Source organism: Bufo gargarizans, chromosome 5 (genome assembly GCF_014858855.1).
Source record: "Bufo gargarizans isolate SCDJY-AF-19 chromosome 5, ASM1485885v1, whole genome shotgun sequence".
Taxonomy (NCBI): Eukaryota; Metazoa; Chordata; class Amphibia; order Anura; family Bufonidae; genus Bufo; species Bufo gargarizans.
In genome coordinates, this window is record NC_058084.1 from 30,479,481 (window position 1) to 30,497,286 (window position 17,806).

General features: G+C 48.9%; 1 protein-coding gene across 1 annotated transcript in view; it reads right to left on the reverse strand.

Annotated features, from left to right (window-relative positions):
* Positions 1-17,806, reverse strand: part of LOC122939290 (neural-cadherin-like) — a 143,946-nt gene that overhangs the window by 20,848 nt on the left and 105,292 nt on the right. The window contains exon 29 of the mRNA XM_044295363.1: positions 8,708-8,972. Coding sequence (XP_044151298.1) covers positions 8,708-8,972 — 265 coding nt within the window. The remainder of the gene's footprint in view (positions 1-8,707; positions 8,973-17,806) is intronic.

Here is a 17,806-nt window from a genome sequence, read left to right on the forward strand (position 1 = left end):
CGGTTCACGGACCCATTCAAGTCAATGGGTCCGTGAAAGAACACGGATGCACACAAGATTGGCATCCGTGTCCGTGATCCGTGGCCGTAGGTTGCTTTCATACAGACGGATCCGAAGATCCGTCTGCATAAAAGCTTTTTCTGATCTAAGTTTTCACTTCGTGAAAACTCATTTCCGACAGTATATTCTAACACAGAAGCGTTCCCATGGTGATGGGGACGCTTCTAGTTAGAATACACTGCAAACTTGGTACAAGACTGCCCCCTGCTGCCTGGCACCACCCGATCTCTTACAGGGGGATATGATAGCACAATTAACCTCTTCAGGTGCGGCACCTAAAGGGGTTAATTGTACTATCATATTCTCCTGTAAGAGATCAGGGCTGCCAGGCAGCAGGGGGCAGACCCCCCCCCTCCCCAGTTTGAATATCGTTGGTGGCACAGTGTGTGCCCATCGCCCCCCCCCTTCCTCCCTCTATAGTTAAAAATCGTTGGTGGCACAGTGTGTGCCCATCGCCCCCCCTTCCTCCCTCTATAGTTAAAAATCGTTGGTGGCACAGTGTGTGCCCATCGCCCCCCCCTTCCTCCCTCTATAGTTAAAAATCGTTGGTGGCACAGTGTGTGCCCATCGCCCCCCCCTTCCTCCCTCTATAGTTAAAAATCGTTGGTGGCACAGTGTGCGCCAACCATCGCCCCCTCCATCTCCCCCCCCCCCATCATTGGTGGCAGCGGAGTTCCGATCGGAGTCCCAGTTTAATCGCTGGGGCTCCGATCGGTAACCATGGCAACCAGGAAGCTACTGCAGCCCTGGTTGCCATGGTTACTTAGCAATAGTACAATAGTAGACGATTCATACTTACCTGCTTGCTGCTGCGATGTCTGTGACCGGCCGGGAGCTCCTCCTACTGGTAAGTGACAGTTCTTTAGCAATGCACCGCACAGACCTTTCACTTACCAGTAGGTGGAGCTCCCGGCCGGTCACATACATCGCAGCAGCAGGCAGGTAAGTATGAATCTTCTACAATTGTACTATTGCTAAGTAACCATGGCAACCAGGGATGCAGTAGCTTCCTGGTTGCCATGGTTACCGATCGGAGCCCCAGCGATTAAACTGGGACTCCGATCGGAACTCCGCTGCCACCAATGATGGGGGGGGGGAGATGGGAGGCCGCACACTGCCACCAATGGTTGTTACTACTATAGAGAGAGGGGGGCTGATGGTGGGCGCACACTGTGCCACCAACGATTTTTAACTATAGAGGGAGGAAGGGGGGGGCGATGGGCACACACTGTGCCACCAACGATTTTTAACTATAGAGGAAGGAAGGGGGGGGCGATGGTGGGCGCACACTGTGCCACCAACGATATTCAAACTGGGGAGGGGGGGTCTGCCCCCTGCTGCCTGGCAGCCCTGATCTCTTACAGGAGAATATGATAGTACAATTAACCCCTTTAGGTGCCGCACCTGAAGAGGTTAATTGTGCTATCATATCCCCCTGTAAGAGATCGGGTGGTGCCAGGCAGCAGGGGGCAGTCTTGTACCAAGTTTGCAGTGTATTCTAACCTGAAGCGTCCCCATCACCATGGGAACGCCTCTGTGTTAGAATATACTGTCGGAAATGAGTTTCACGATGTAGCTCATATCCGACAGTATATTCTAACGTAGAGGCGTTCCCATGGTGATGGGGACGCTTCAAGTTATGTTCGGGTGTCCGCCTGGCCGTGCGGAGGCAAGCGGATCCGTCCAGACTTATAATGTAAGTCAATGGGGACGGATCCGTTTGAAGATGACACACTGTGGCTCAATTTTCAAACGGATCCGTCCCCCATTGACTTTCAATGTAAAGTCTGGACGGATCCGTCTGAGGCTACTTTCACACTTAGAAATGTTTTAACAATATAATGCAGACTGATCCGCTCTGAACGGAGCCACCGTCTGCATTATGAACACAAGTGTGAAAGTAAAGGGACTCCTGACTTTACATTGAAAGTCAATGGGGACGGATCCGTTTGCAATTGCACCATATTGTGTCAACGTCAAACGGATCCGTCCCCATTGACTTGCATTGTAATTCAGGACGGATCCGTTTGGCTCCGCACGGCCAGGCGGACACCAAAACGACTTTTTTTTCTTGTCCGTGGATCCTCCAAAAATCAAGGAAGACCCACGAACGAAAAAACGGTCACGGATCACGGACCCACGGACCCCGTTTTTGCGGACCGTGAAAAAAAACTGTCGTGTGCATGAGGCCTTAAAGTCATGGTTGCCATAGTAGTAGTGGGGAGCGGGGGAGCAGTATACTTACAGTCCGTGCGGCTCCCGGGGCGCTCCAGAATGACGTCAGAGCGCCCCATGCGCATGGATGATGTGCCATGCGATCACATCATCCATGCGCCTGGGGGGCCCTGACGTCACTCTGAAGCGCCCCGGGAGCCGCACGGACGTTAAGTATACTGCTCCCCCGCTCCCCACTACACTTTACCATGGCTGCCAGGACTTTAGCGTCCCGGCAGCCATGGTAACCATTCAGAAAAAGCTAAACGTCGGATCCGGCAATGCGCCGAAACGACGTTTAGCTTAAGGCCGGATCCGGATCAATGCCTTTCAATGGGCATTAATTCCGGATCCGGCCTTGCGGCAAGTCTTCAGGATTTTTGGCCGGAGCAAAAAGCGCAGCATGCTGCGTTATTTTCTCCGGCCAAAAAAACGTTCCGGTCCGGAACTGAAGACATCCTGATGCATCCTGAACGGATTTCTCTCCATTCAGAATGCATTAGGATAAAACTGATCAGGATTCTTCCGGCATAGAGCCCCGACGACGGAACTCTATACCGGAAGAAAAGAACGCAGGTGTGAAAGAGCCCTTAAAGTGGTAAAACATAAAAATTATATAAACTTAGCATCACCATAATCATTTTGATCTCTGCTATTTTGGGAAGTCCCGTAGAAATAAATGTAGAGCGCACTGAGCAAGCGCGGCCACCACTCCATTCACTTCTATGGGACTGCCGGAGATAGCCGAGCCAGCGCTTGGATATTTTCGGCAACCTGATAAAAAAGAATAAACTACTCTCCCCTCACTTTGGGTGTCCCGTTTAGGAGTTAGCAAGTAGAACCTACACCTATCTGACATGGGTGGCATCTCCAAGCAATATGCTACCAATGTCTAAGATGAGACAACCCCTTTAAAGGGGTTATTCAAGTTCTATATAGCACCCGATGACACGTGGTTCGGATCAGTCTTAGTCAGGGAGAGCTGCAGCAGAAGGGACAGATAGTGTAGGGACAGGAATTGTTTACTGTTGAAAGGTGTTAGAGACCCAAAAGTCCTTTTAAGGACAATTGTTTTATCTGGCTGCAGTATATGTTATGAGCGCAACCTGCGCTAAATTGCGTGGCCGCTGCTGACAGTGACACAACCTCTGCTACATCTGTTGTGTTACATTAGCGCATCCTAAATATCTGTGATATTTAGCGCAATTGTTTGGCCACTGGTGACAGCGACATTACCTGCGCTACATATTCTGTATAACGTTTGCGCATCCTAAATATCTGTGACATTCAGTCTAATTTTTTCGCTGCTGGTGACAACGACATTACCTGCGCTACATCTCCTGTATGTTTGCACATCCTAAATATCTGTGACATGCAGTCTAATTTTTTTGTGCATATACTTACAAAACCTGTGCTACTGTACGTGTGACATACTTGCAAGCATATATACCATTTAATATGCTCAAGGCGAGCAGTAACGGATGGGGAAGTAGCCGTGGGCGCGGTAAAACTGTGCCTGCTGCCAGAGCACAAGAAACACACTCATCCACGATACCTAGCTTCATGTCCCAGTTTGCAGGGCGGCGCAGGACACCACTCTCAAAGTCACACCAGTGCGACCAGGTAGTCGGTTGGATTGCAGCAGATAATGCTTCCAGTCGGTTAAGCACCACCCTCTCTTCCACAAAGTCCAGTCTCAGTAGCCAAGAGTCTGGTCAACAGAATCCTCACCCTGATCCTCCTTCCTCCCACCATGGAGAGTCTTGGCAAACAAGTGATCCCACACTCGTATATTCCGAGGAGCTCTTTTCAGCGTTATTCTTTGATTTGGGCCTCTCGCCAAGCCCACTTGAAGAGGGACATGAGGAGATCTTGTGCACTGATTCCAAAACTCTTGAGCATCCACAGTCAGAAGAAGATGACGGTGGGGAACGGCAATTAGTGTTTCACAATGTGGATGATGATGATGAGACACAGTTGCCAATAAGTCAATGGCAATTAGTGTCTCAAGAGGTTGATGATGAGGATGAGACACAGTTGTCAATAAGTGAGGTTCTTGTTAGGTCAACAAGTCAGGAGGATGACCAGAGTGAGGAAGTGGAAGAGGAGGTGGTGGACGATAAAATCACTGACCCAACCTGGGAAGGTGGCAAGCCGAGCAAGGACAGCAGTACAGAGGGGGAGGGATCCGCAGAACCGCAACAGACTGGAAGAGGCAGTGGGGTGGCAAAAGGGAGATGGTGGGCCACACCAAACAGGCCTACAACTGTTCCCCAGAGCACCCCCCAGAGCGGCAATCTCCCTTGCCAAGGGGTAGGTGTTTCGCAGTCTGGCGTTTTTTTTTTAGGAAAGTGCGGACGATAAAAGAATTGTCATTTGCGCCCTGTGCCGTACCAAAATGAGCAGGGGCGTGAACACTAGCAACCTCACCACCACCAGCATGATCCGCGATATGGCATCAAAGCACCCTAATAGGTGGGCCGAACGCCTGGGTCCACAATGACGGTCTGCGTGTTACACCACTGCCTCCTCTTCCCTTGTGTTACGTGCTGGCCAATCCCCTGTCCAAGACACAGGCCCGGATGCACCTGGACCTTTGCAAGCAACATCAGCTAGCACATCCACTTCTGTGTCCCAGCGCAGCGTACAGATGTCCATACCCCAGGCCTTTGAAAGAAAGCGCAAATACCCAGCCACCCACCCACAGGCCATAGCACTAAATGCGCACCTTAGCAAATTGCTGGCCCTGGAAATGTTGGCATTTAAGCTTGTGGACACTGAGGCTTTCCCGCAGCCTGATGGTGGCGGCCGTCCCTCGTTACTTAGTACCCAGCCGCCACTATTTTCCTGGTGTGCCGTCCCCGCTTTACACCAGTATGTGTCCCGTAACATCATCCGTGCCCTGACCAACGCAGTTATTTGGAAGTTCCACTTAACAACTGACACATGGACAAGTGCTTTTGGCCAGGGACGCTACATTTCCCTGACGGCACACTGGATAAACGTTATGGAGGCCGGGAGCGAGTCGTACCCTGGGATGGCACAGGTGCAACCGTCTTCAAGGATTGCGGGCCCTACTTCCATCAGGATTTCTGCCACCACCTACATTAGTGGCTGCGACACCCCCCCCCCTTCTCCTCCTCCACCTCCTCCTCCACTTCCACCTCTGAATTCTCATCTTGCAGCACCAGTCAGCCATCAGTCAGTAGCTGGAAGCAGTGTAGCACTGCAGTGGGGAAGCGGCAACAGGTCGAGCCAAAACTAATTTGCCTAGCTGATAAACAGCACACCACCGCAGAGCTGTGGCAGGGTATAAGGGACCAGACTGAGCTGTGGCTCTCGCCACTCAACCTACAACCAGGCATGGCTGTGTCTGATGATGGCTGTAACTTGGTGGGGGCTTTGGAGCTCGGCAAGCTCAGACACATCCCATGTCTAGCCCACTTCTTCAACTTAGTGGTTCAGCTGTTTCTCAAAACCTACCCCAATTTGCCTGAGCTACTGGTGAAGGTGCGCCGCTTGTTCGCCCATTTCCGAAAGTCATCTACAGCTGCCGCCAGTCTGCCAACGCTGCAGCAGCGCTTGCAATTGCCAGCTCACAGACTGTTGTGCAACGTAAGCACGAGCTTGAACTCTACGTTCCACATGTTAACCAGGCTTTGTGAGCACCAGAGGGCAGTATTGGAATACCAGCTGCAGCATGGTTGTCGAATTTCTAGTCAGCTTCAGCTCTTCACAAGCGACGAGTGGGCATGGATGTCTGATCTCTGTGAGGTTTTACGCAACTTTGAGGAATCAACATAGATGTTGAGCGGCGATAACGCTATTATCAGTTCAACCATCCCACTTCTGTGTCTACTCAAACGCTCGCTGCTCACAATGAAGGTGGACGCTTTGCATGTGGAAGAGGTGGAAATGGGGGAAGATAGTACACAGGGTGATAGCTAGACCACCCTCTGTCCGTCTTCTCAGCGTGAATTGGATGATGATGAGGAGGAGGAGGAGGAGCAGCAGACGGTTGCCTCTGCTACAGAGGGTAGTACCCATAGCAGGTTTATTCCATCTGTTCAGCGTGGATGGGCCAAAGAGGATGAGGAGATTGAGAGTGATCCTCCTGATGAGGACAGCAAAGTCTTGTCTGTTGGAACTCTGGGACACATGGCTGACTTTATGTTAGGCTGCCTTTCCCGTGACCCTCGCGTTATACGCATTTTGGCCAATACTGATTACTGGTTGTTCACCCTTCTCGACATCCGCTACAAAGAGAACTTCTCATCTCTCATTCCTGTGGTGGAGACTATCAAAATGGTGCAATACCAGAAGGTCCTTGTGGAAAAATTGCTCCAAAAATTTCCAGCTGACAACGCTGGCTACAGAGTACGTAGTTCCTTGGGCAACCGAGGAGAGGAGTCGAGGGGAACACACAGCAGTTCCAACAGAGGCAGGGCAACACTCTCCAAGGCCTGGGACAGTTTCATGACACCTCGCCAGCACCCTCACCCTGATGCGCGGCCTAGTGTCACAAGGAGGGACAAGTTTTGGAAGATGGTGAAGGAGTACATAGCAGACCGTGTCAGCGTCCTAAGTGATCCCTCTGTGCCTTACAACTATTGGGTGTCCAAGCTGGATACGTGGCACGAACTGGCGCTCTACGCCTTGGAGGTGCTGGCCTGCCCTCGCCACCAGCGTTTTGTCAGAGCGGATATTTAGTGCTGCTGGGGGCATAATAACTGATAAGTGCATTCGACTGTCTACTGAAAATGCTGACAGGTTGACTCTTATCAAAATGAACAAGGCCTGGATTGCCCCTGACTTCTCTACTCCACCAGAGGGAAGCGGCTGAACATAAAGGCACTTTAAATGTGGCTTTTATGGTGTATTGAATACACTGTATTCCAATGCACCCCTTCCACCACAAAAAAGGTATATGGTTCAATCTTCCTTTTCTCGTCCTCCTCCTCCTCCATCATATCAACATGTTTATTAGACTGCCCTCGCTCCTAATGTTTTGGAGGGTCAGCTCAGCAGCAGACCCTCACCCCTAATGTTTTAGAGGGTCACCAGCACGCCCTCGCCCATAATATTTTAGATGGTCAGCTCAGCAGCAGACCCTCACCCCTAATTTTTTAGAGGGTCAGCTCAGCAGCAGGCCCTCATCCCTAATGTTTTAAATGGTCAGCTCAGCAGCAGACTCTCACCCCTAATGTTTTAGATGGTCACCAGCAGGCCCTTGCTCCTAATGTTTTTAAGGGTCACTAGCAGTCCATCAATCATAATTTTTCAAGTGTGTGTATGATGCCCTCCTTTATGTGTAATAAAGGGTGTATTGGAGTGCCAGTTCCTTGTAATTTTTGGCAGCCCTTTCACTTAATTTCTGACCTTTCCCTGTGAACCAGACACCCTCCCCTCTTCAGAGCAGGGGTGTCTGGTTTAATGTTCTCCCATTGACTTCCATTGTGCTCGGGTGCTTGGTAGAGCACCCGAGCATCCCGAGGTTTTCGACCCGAGCACCCGAACACCCGAGCACTTTGGTGCTTGATCAACACTAGTGCAGACTCGTTACAGTTACACTATAGTTGTCAGAGCTCTGACTTGTAACGAGCTATGCTCCTGCGCGGGGATCACATGACTGAGATAGATTATTATCCCCTGGTATTAAACAATATATGTTCCTAATGAATGACAGCAAGCAAAGATCTTGCTAAACATGAGGAATGGCTACAAAAATGATATTGTAAAAACTTTACATGCCATTACACCTAGAGACTCTGCTCTCTCTGCAACTGCCGCTCCCTCTGCACGTTGACAGGGTCAGGCAGTGATAATATTTTCACTGCCTGGCCCTGTCAATCAAAGTGCAGAGGGAGCGGCAGTTGCAGAGAGAGCAGAGTCTCCAGGTGTAGCGCCAATGCCCCCGTTGCTTCTAGAGGCTCATTTGCATATATTAAAACGTAATTTTTCTCAGCAATGCAGGCACATATGAACATGGGACCAACTCAGATGCTTTCGGCTGCCAAGTGCACATGTAACAGGTCAGCCAGTGTCATAGCTACAAATCTGCCGACAGAAGCCCTTTAGGTTGGTGGGAAAAATGTGTAGCCGTCAGTAAGTCTACATGCACACGTTTTTTTCACTGATGCCTTTCTGAGAAACGGATGTTAAAAATGGGCCCATTCAATTGTATGGGGACAGTCTGTCAGTGAAAAACGGACAAGATAGAGCATGTTCTATTTTTTGACGTCCGTTTTTCACTGACAGTCAAAAAATGTGCCGTGTGAATAACCCCACAGACTACCATTGGTCTTAAAACGGACGTGTGATGGCCGTTAACAAAATGCACATCACATGTCTGTTTTTCCCTGTAGTGTGCATGTAGCCGAAGTGTATGGAATTGGGCAGAGCTCACACTACAATTCTCCGTGCGGACACTCACCTTGGAAATCATTCTCGGTTTGCTGTGGTAAGCTGTTTCCTAGCAAAACATTTGATGGATCAACATCAAACACCTTGTTTTTCCCGACAGTTGATGTCACTTCTCGGATTCCGCCACCTCTTTCAATGCTCAAGGTGAATGTGTTTCCATCACGCTCCAGGCTCACAAATGTCCATTGTCCATGATCTATCCGGATGTCAGGCAATCGGATCACAAGGTTTCGCTCTCCAAAGTTAAAGCGAATAGCAAAATGTCCTTCAGCAACCTGCAGGATAGAGGAAACTTAGATTTTCTAAGGGTATGGCAGTCATACCAGCTGCAGCAAGATCAGATGAACTAATTAGGACTGCATGGTTTGTTCAGTCTTCAAATCTATTTGCTACGCCATAACTGCCAAACCGCACGGCCATTAACAATAAAGACAGAATAAACAAGGCAGTCCTAATCAGTTAATTTGATGCCACTGCGACCCTTATGACTGCGTGGTACTTAGCTGCAAGGCAACTGTGTCGTAACCGCAGCATGGCCATGCCATATAGCCATACCCCCAATGTTGATCCTAGGTAAAGCAGCTGCAGTCAGTTCACTGAAACATGTGTATATTATATATATATATATATATATATAGTGACACAGTGAGGGGTTGTGTCTGGCAAGGCAGGTACAGGTCCTTCTAAAAAAATTAGCATATTGTGATAAAGTTCATTATTTTCTGTAATGTACTGATAAACACTAGACTTTCATATATTTTAGATTCATTACACACCAACTGAAGTAGTTCAAGCCTTTTATTGTTTTAATATTGATGATTTTGGCATACAGCTCATGAAAACCCAAAATTCCTATCTCAAAAAATTAGCATATCATGAAAAGGTTCTCTAAACGAGCTATTAACCTAATCATCTGAATCAACTAATTAACTCTAAACACCTGCAAAAGATTCCTGAGGCTTTTAAAAACTCCCAGCCTGGTTCATTACTCAAAACCGCAATCATGGGTAAGACTGCCGACCTGACTGCTGTCCAGAAGGCCATCATTGACACCCTCAAGCAAGAAGGTAAGACACAGAAAGAAATTTCTGAACGAATAGGCTGTTCCCAGAGTGCTGTATCAAGGCACCTCAGTGGGAAGTCTGTGGGAAGGAAAAAGTGTGGCAGAAAACGCTGCACAACGAGAAGAGGTGACCGGACCCTGAGGAAGATTGTGGAGAAGGACCGATTCCAGACCTTGGGGGACCTGCGGAAGCAGTGGACTGAGTCTGGAGCAGAAACATCCAGAGCCACCGTGTACAGGCGTGTGCAGGAAATGGGCTACAGGTGCCGCATTCCCCAGGTCAAGCCACTTTTGAACCAGAAACAGCGGCAGAAGCGCCTGACCTGGGCTACAGAGAAGCAGCACTGGACTGTTGCATGTCATTCGGAAATCAAGGTGCCAGAGTCTGGAGGAAGACTGGGGAGAGGGAAATGCCAAAATGCCTGAAGTCCAGTGTCAAGTACCCACAGTCAGTGATGGTCTGGGGTGCCATGTCAGCTGCTGGTGTTGGTCCACTGTGTTTTATCAAGGGCAGGGTCAATGCAGCTAGCTATCAGGAGATTTTGGAGCACTTCATGCTTCCATCTGCTGAAAAGCTTTATGGAGATGAAGATTTCATTTTTCAGCACGACCTGGCACCTGCTCACAGTGCCAAAACCACTGGTAAATGGTTTACTGACCATGGTATTACTGTGCTCAATTGGCCTGCCAACTCTCCTGACCTGAACCCCATAGAGAATCTGTGGGATATTGGGAAGAGAAAGTTGAGAGACGCAAGACCCAACACTCTGGATGAGCTTAAGGCCGCTATCGAAGCATCCTGGGCCTCCATAACTCCTCAGCAGTGCCACAGGCTGATTGCCTCCATGCCACGCCGCATTGAAGCAGTCATTTCTGCAAAAGGATTCCCGACCAAGTATTGAGTGCATAACTGAACATAATTATTTGAAGGTTGACTTTTTTTGTATTAAAAACACTTTTCTTTTATTGGTCGGTTGAAATATGCTAATTTTTTGAGATAGGAAATTTGGGTTTTCATGAGCTGTATGCCAAAATCATCAATATTAAAACAATAAAAGGCTTGAACTACTTCAGTTGGTGTGTAATGAATCTAAAATATATGAAAGTCTAATGTTTATCAGTACATTACAGAAAATAATGAACTTTATCACAATATGCTAATTTTTTGAGAAGGACCTGTATTTTCCTCCCAGCATGTACGGCTGGGCTGGTTTCCAGCCAGGTGAGGTCAAATACCGGACCGGAGTTTAAGTGCCAGTCAGGGTTTTGGTAGCACCTGGCTGTCCTTAAATAGGCAGCTGGGCTCAGCAGAGATGTCTCTGTTTTTGGGATCTGAGGCTTTGTGCCATGCTGGAGGGCTGAGATCCGCATGCTGGGGAAACAGGCCCCCTAAAGCCTGCTGTGGACTACTGGAGGCAGAATTGCCAGCAAGGTGACTTGTGTTATATGAACTTTCCATTGTGTTTGAATTAACACCAAGACTGCAAATTTACGTGCTGTTTTGTGCAATTGCCTGAAGTGTGAATAAACTCTGACGTTTTGAATCAATAACTTGTATTTTGCCTCTGTACTGCGCCCACTTACCCTATCTACCAGAGCGAAACCCCACAATATATATATATATATATATATAGATCCGGAAAAAGGACGGCACACCGGTCTTGAAAAAGTAAAAGTGGTTTTAATCAACCTTGCGGTACAACGTTTCGGCTCCAATACTGAGCCTTTCTCAAGCTTGAGAAAGGCTCAGTATTGGAGCCGAAACGTTGTACCGCAAGGTTGATTAAAACCACTTTTACTTTTTCAAGACCGGTGTGCCGTCCTTTTTCCGGATCCATTGATTGGGGTAAGGAGTCGATTCCCCTGGAACGTGCACCCTATTTTTCCCGTGGAGTAGTCAGTGCCGCCATTTTTCATATCTATATATATATATATATATACACACATATAAACTACCGGAAAATAAAAAAAGAACACCTGAAAAACTTTAAAGGGTTTCTGTCATGGGGAAAATCGTTATGAAGCTGACTGACATTAGCGATGTGCTAATGTCAGCAGTACATAACAGTATGTTGGTTAAAGGGATTCTGTCAGCAAGATTTTTGATATAGAGCTGTTCATATCACCCTATCAGTCTCCATTATCTAATAAAAAATTTACTAGTTTTACCCCCACCTGTCCTTTCATTTTTGATAAAAATCGGTTTTTATTAATATGCTAATTACCTTACTAACGTGCCCAAGGGGCTGTCCCTCCGGCCGTTTGTGCCCAGCTGCGTTCCTGATCTCGTAGCCCAGCGCCACCCCACTGCTAATTATGCACTACTCTCATCGCCGATGGTGCGCTGGTGCATGCGCGCTTCGTTCGCTGAGGCTGCTGCCAGGACACCGCGCGGGCGCTGACCAGTGGATTCAAGGCGCATGCACAAGATTACGGCGCACCATCGGCGATGAGAGTAGTGCATAATTAGCAGTGGGGCGGCGCTGGGCTACGAGATAAGGGGCGCAGCTGGGCATAAACGGCCGGAGGGACAGCTCCTTGGGCACATTAGTAAGGTAATTAGCATATTAATAAAACTGATTTTTATCAAAAATGAAAGGACAGGTGGGGGTAATACTAGTATATTTTTTATTAGATAATGTAGACTGATAGGATGATATGAACAGCTCTATATCAAAAATCTTGCTGACAGAATCCCTTTAAGTCCCTGCCTACTGCCGTTCTCTTTAAAAAAATACTTTTATAATATGCTAATGAAGCGACTAGGTGCTATGAGGGCTACATCAGTGGGGGTTTAAGCCTGCGAGAACCCAGTATTATGACTCCACCTCTTGCAAAAGTGTCTACAGCCTGCTGAGTCCCACGGCTATGCTGGATAGTCTATTAGCTGATATGTTCTGGAGGGCTCTGCCACCCCCTCTCCAGCACTGGATCGGCCAGGTGTCTCCTGGCAACACCCTAGAAATGGTGGACCTGGTGGAGCGCTACAAAGCTATTAAGACTGTTACAGGGGATTCTTTTGGGAGGGGGCAGTCAAACCCTGCAAATCTCCATTCCAGACCCGGCGACTTGTACCAACCAAACCCACCCGGGGTGTACCCTCTACGGACCTGGCACCGATAGTCTGCTGGTGGTGTCAGGAGCCTGGCCATGTAAGAGCTGACTGTCCCCATCAGGTGGAATCCATGGATACTAAGCTGTGTGCAGAAGGTACCCCAAAAACTCTAAACCAACTGTGCCAGGTGGAGGTAGGAGACACTCCAGCGAAGGCTCTGCTGGACTCAGGGAGCCTGGTGTCCCTAGTAAGGGCTCCCCTGGTATGGTCAGCGGAGTATATTGGCCAGAAAGTCAGGGTCATGTGCATCCATGGAGACTTAAAAGACTATCCCATCGCTCTGGTGTCTCTAACCGCAGGGGCTGGCAGATGGACTCACGAAGTGGCAGTTGCCCCAAATTTACACTATGAACTTATAATAGGGAAAGACTTCCCGGCACTGTCGCCTGATACCCATGAGACAGGGGTAACCAGTGGCGTAACTACCGGGGAAGCAGGGGAAGCAGCTGCTTCGGGGCCCGGGCTGCCAAGGGGGCCCGGCGCCCCAAGCAGCGTGTGTGACAGTTTATTTTCAAGTTAGATAAATATCGTGTTCAGGGCCCCTCTTCACAGCCGCTAGAGTGATCTAATTTTACTGTCTGCTAAAAGTCTCCTGGTCTGGGATTCGAACCCACAAACTCCAATCTATAAGTGAATCAGTGGCAAAGCATTTACCCTCACAGCCATAAAGGCTGCATTACAACTGACTGTAAAAATAAAAAAATACATCTATACACATGACAGCTGCCCAAACACACCTAGCACTGCTATATCTGTATATGACAGCTGTCCCTGCACATTCAGCTCTGCTACATCTCTATATATGAACAGCTGCCATGTGTATAGATGTACACTTAGCCAGCTATAACAGTAGAAGTCTCATATTTTTTCACTCAGCCTCAAGGCAGCTCTTATGGTCTAGTGGATAGCTGCTCTGCCTCTGAAGCAGAAGGTCCTGGGTTCGAATCCCAGCAGACTCTTTTCTGAAATACAAGCACTGACTCCATATAAGGGCATACAGGGCGGGACAGAATACAAGGCGGGACACAGGAAGAGGCTGCATCGCATCGCTGACATGGAGGTAAGTAGAAGTGTTTATTATTTTTTTTTTAATACCCGACTGTTACTGCCATGGGGGAGCGGAAGGCACCTGATACTGGCACATGGGGGGAGGGGGGTTGGCACCTGATACTGGCACCTGGGGGGGGGGGGGGGGGGGTTGGCACTTGATACTGGCACATGGGGGGGGGCACCTGATACTGGCACATAGGGAGGGGGGAGGGAGAGAGGCACTTGATATTGGCACTTTTTAGTGGGGGGGGGGAGATGGCACTATGATACTGGGACATGGGGAGGAGAGAGGCACTTGATACTGGCACATGGGGGGTGGGAAGGAGAGAGGCACTTGATACTGGCACATGGGGGGAGATGGCACTATGATACTGGGACATGTGGGGGGGGAGAGGCACTTGATACTGGCACATGATAGGGGCACTTACTGGCACATTATTGGGGGGCATTATGGGGGACACTAGGCCGGCAGCCTATCAGAGGCCGGACACTGAGCGGCATCTACTGGGGCACTATATATGGGGCATTTTATACTGGTACATTTTGGGGGGGCACTAGCAGGAAGGGGGGAGAGGAGCACTATGGGGGAAGTTACTGGGGGCACTATATAGGGGTATTTTATACTGGCACATTTTTTGGGGCACTATGGGGACATTAGCTCAACTGGGGGCATTACAAGGGGGTATTTTTTGCACTGTCACATTATAAGGAGAATTATTACTACTGGGGGGGGGGGGCATTATGGTGGGTTTTATTACTGCCCCATGGTATGACCCCCTAGTAGCGGCACCAGCCTCTCCCTGCTCTGTCACCCCTCTGCCCCTTCTCCAAATCCTTATTATAAAATCTTTCTCATTAGGATAAAACACAACATCAGCTCCGCCGAGCCCCCGGCCAAAGTGTGGAAGTGGTGTCCGAGATCCCCAAGGACCAAGCCATGTAACTGTAAGTGTTCATGTGGAGTATGTTTATGTTATGCACATATAGCCTACACTGTGCCCCACAATATACAGTATACCGCTACACTGTGCCCCACAATGTACAGTATACCTCTATACTGTGCCCCACAATGTATAGTATACCTCTACACTGTGCCACACAATATACAGTATACCTCTATACTGTGCCTCACAATGTACAGTATACCGCTACACTGTGCCCCACAATATACAGTATACCGCTACACTGTGCCACACAATATACAGTATACCGCTACACTGTGCCTCACAATATACCTCAACACTGTGCCACACAATATACAGTATACCGCTACACTGTGCCTCACAATATACCTCTACACTGTGCCACACAATATACAGTATACCGCTACACTGTGCCACACAATATACAGTATACCTCTATACTGTGCCACACAATATACAGTATACCGCTACACTGTGCCACACGATATAGAGTATACCTCTATACTGTGCCACACAATATACAGTATACCGCTACACTGTGCCACACAATATACAGTATACCGCTACACTGTGCCACACAATATATAGTATACCTCTACACTGTGCCACACAATATACAGTATACCGCTACACTGTGCCAAAGGAGTGGGGTTTACACAGGAGGAGGGAGGTGCGAAGCGCGCTGAGGGGGTCCCTTACAAATATTTGCTGTGGGGCCCAGTCACTTCTAGTTACGCCCCTGGGGGTAACCCTAGCAGAGTGTCCCAGCTCAGGGGGGAGACTAGAACCCTGGGAACCTGAGACCGAAGGGACAGTGGTAGGGGTGACCGACACTTCGGTGGAAGAGGGGGAGACAACCCTGCTAAGGGTGATGGTGGGAGACGTAGAGGACTTGCGGCCGGGTCCTGAATTGGCAGACCTCAATGTCTCTGGGGATAATTTTAGTACTGCCAAACATCGGGACCCAACCCTATCCCGCGCCTGGGAAAATGTGTTAATAGTAGATGGTGAACCACAACAACCTGGGGCAGAGTTAGTGTTTCCCCGTTTTGTGGTTCATCAGGATATGTTGTATCTGGTAAACCAACTACAGGGTGAGCCTATTGAACAGTTGGTGGTCCCCAAGGCTTATCGCAAGTTTGTGTCAGATCTAGCCCATCAACACGTTCTCGGGGGTCACCTGGGGCTGCAGAAAACTAAGGATCATAATCTACAGCGGTTTTACTGGCCCAGCATATTCAAACAAGTGGAAGAGTTTTGTAAGTCTTGCCCGACCTGCCAGATAACTAGCCCCCAGCCACATTTCCGTAGTCCCCTAGTACCTCTCCCGATTATCAAAGTACTGTTTGACCGAATAGCTATGGAGCTCATAGGCCCAGTACGGAAGTCCGCCAGAAGGCATCTGTAGTGTCCCACTAGGTAGGGGTGGGCACTACACAAGGGTCAATTGGTGTGCGCGTTACTCCTACTCACAAGGAACAGAAATGTCATATTTAATTCTGCATTTAATGTATGTTCTGATATGTTTTTACATGCAATGTACCCCTGTATGATGCAACAGCAGGCCTAGATGGGTGTAGTTAGACATCCCAGACACTAGAGGGAGATAGGGAGCCCCTAGTATAAATGTCCAGGCCCAGACAGGGAGAGTTAGTGCAGAGTCAGGAGTCTGAGAAGACAGAGGTTAAAAAGCCTGCTCCTGACATGCAGCTGGATAGCCCTGGCTGCTAGTGATGTCCAGGAGGCTAGTGAGAAGCTCCAGCCTGCCTGAGAACAAGAGAGCCTTAGTTAGCTCTGAAGATACCCCAGTTGCAGGATCCAACCTCCTGGGAGAAAACCTGCAGTTATCCACCTTATAGGAGAAGGCGATCCAGGGTAAGCTAAGTGACCCTGATGGGCAGATCACACTAACAAGTGCAGCAAGAATCTAATACCTGAGGAAGATAGTGACCAAGGATTTAAGCCACCCTTTAGGCATCCGGGCCTTGGGAGATAAAGCCAGAGCAGGAGTTCTAGAAAGGACACTGTACATTGATTCTGAGGAAAGGTACAACCTGCTGCTGAGTGCTTGTGAAGTTACCCTCTGCGTATCTTGCATGAATATTGCCTGCCATTTTGTGAATAAGCCTACTTGTGGAACTGTGATTGTAAGACTGTGCTACTACCTGCTGTACAAAGTTGGATTGTTCAGTAAAGTTACGTTTGGTTCACTATATACTTGTGTACCTCCATCATTCCAACCACCAACCGGCGTGCCACCGTCCAAAGGCACTGGCGTCACGAATACCACAGGGACCTTGCCCCAGGCACGCAAAATACCTGTAACATCCAGGGCACCTCATCCACCATCAGGCCTGGTCCCTATCTACAGAGCGTGCCCCAGAGGAACCGTGTCTACCTCTCCTTCACTGCCACGCGCCTGCCCAGGGTTCTTCAAATATAGTGAGTACCCTCGATTGCCCATAACCGTGACCTCACTTCGTCATACCCTGCAGGTCTGGCGTGTTGCATAAATTGGCGTCACGAACAGGATCCGAATATTCCTGCGCCATTGCGGATTTAAAAACTGTCTGCTGAAAATTGTCTTAAAGTGACATGCCCCAATTGTTTTATTGAAAATTGCTGGGCCAAAGTGAACTGTAATAATTGCGGTGTGAAAATAGCATTGTGTGGACTGTTTTCTACTTATTTAAGCCACCGCTTGCTGTCAATGAATAGACAGCTATTTTGCTCAAAGATGGCCGCTTAGCTTGATTGAAATTGTTTGCTGCGTCATCTTCATCCTAAATTGGCTGTAAAAATTGGCGCCTTCTGCTAAAAGTGCGGGAAGGCTGTATGCTGGCGCCACCGCCCTGTCTGTACATTTGCATGTCTGCTGTGATGGACTCCGCCTCCCCCATACTGGAGTACCTGGGGGGCGGCCTCCCAGTGCAATGGGAGGATCTGTCTGAACTTGTT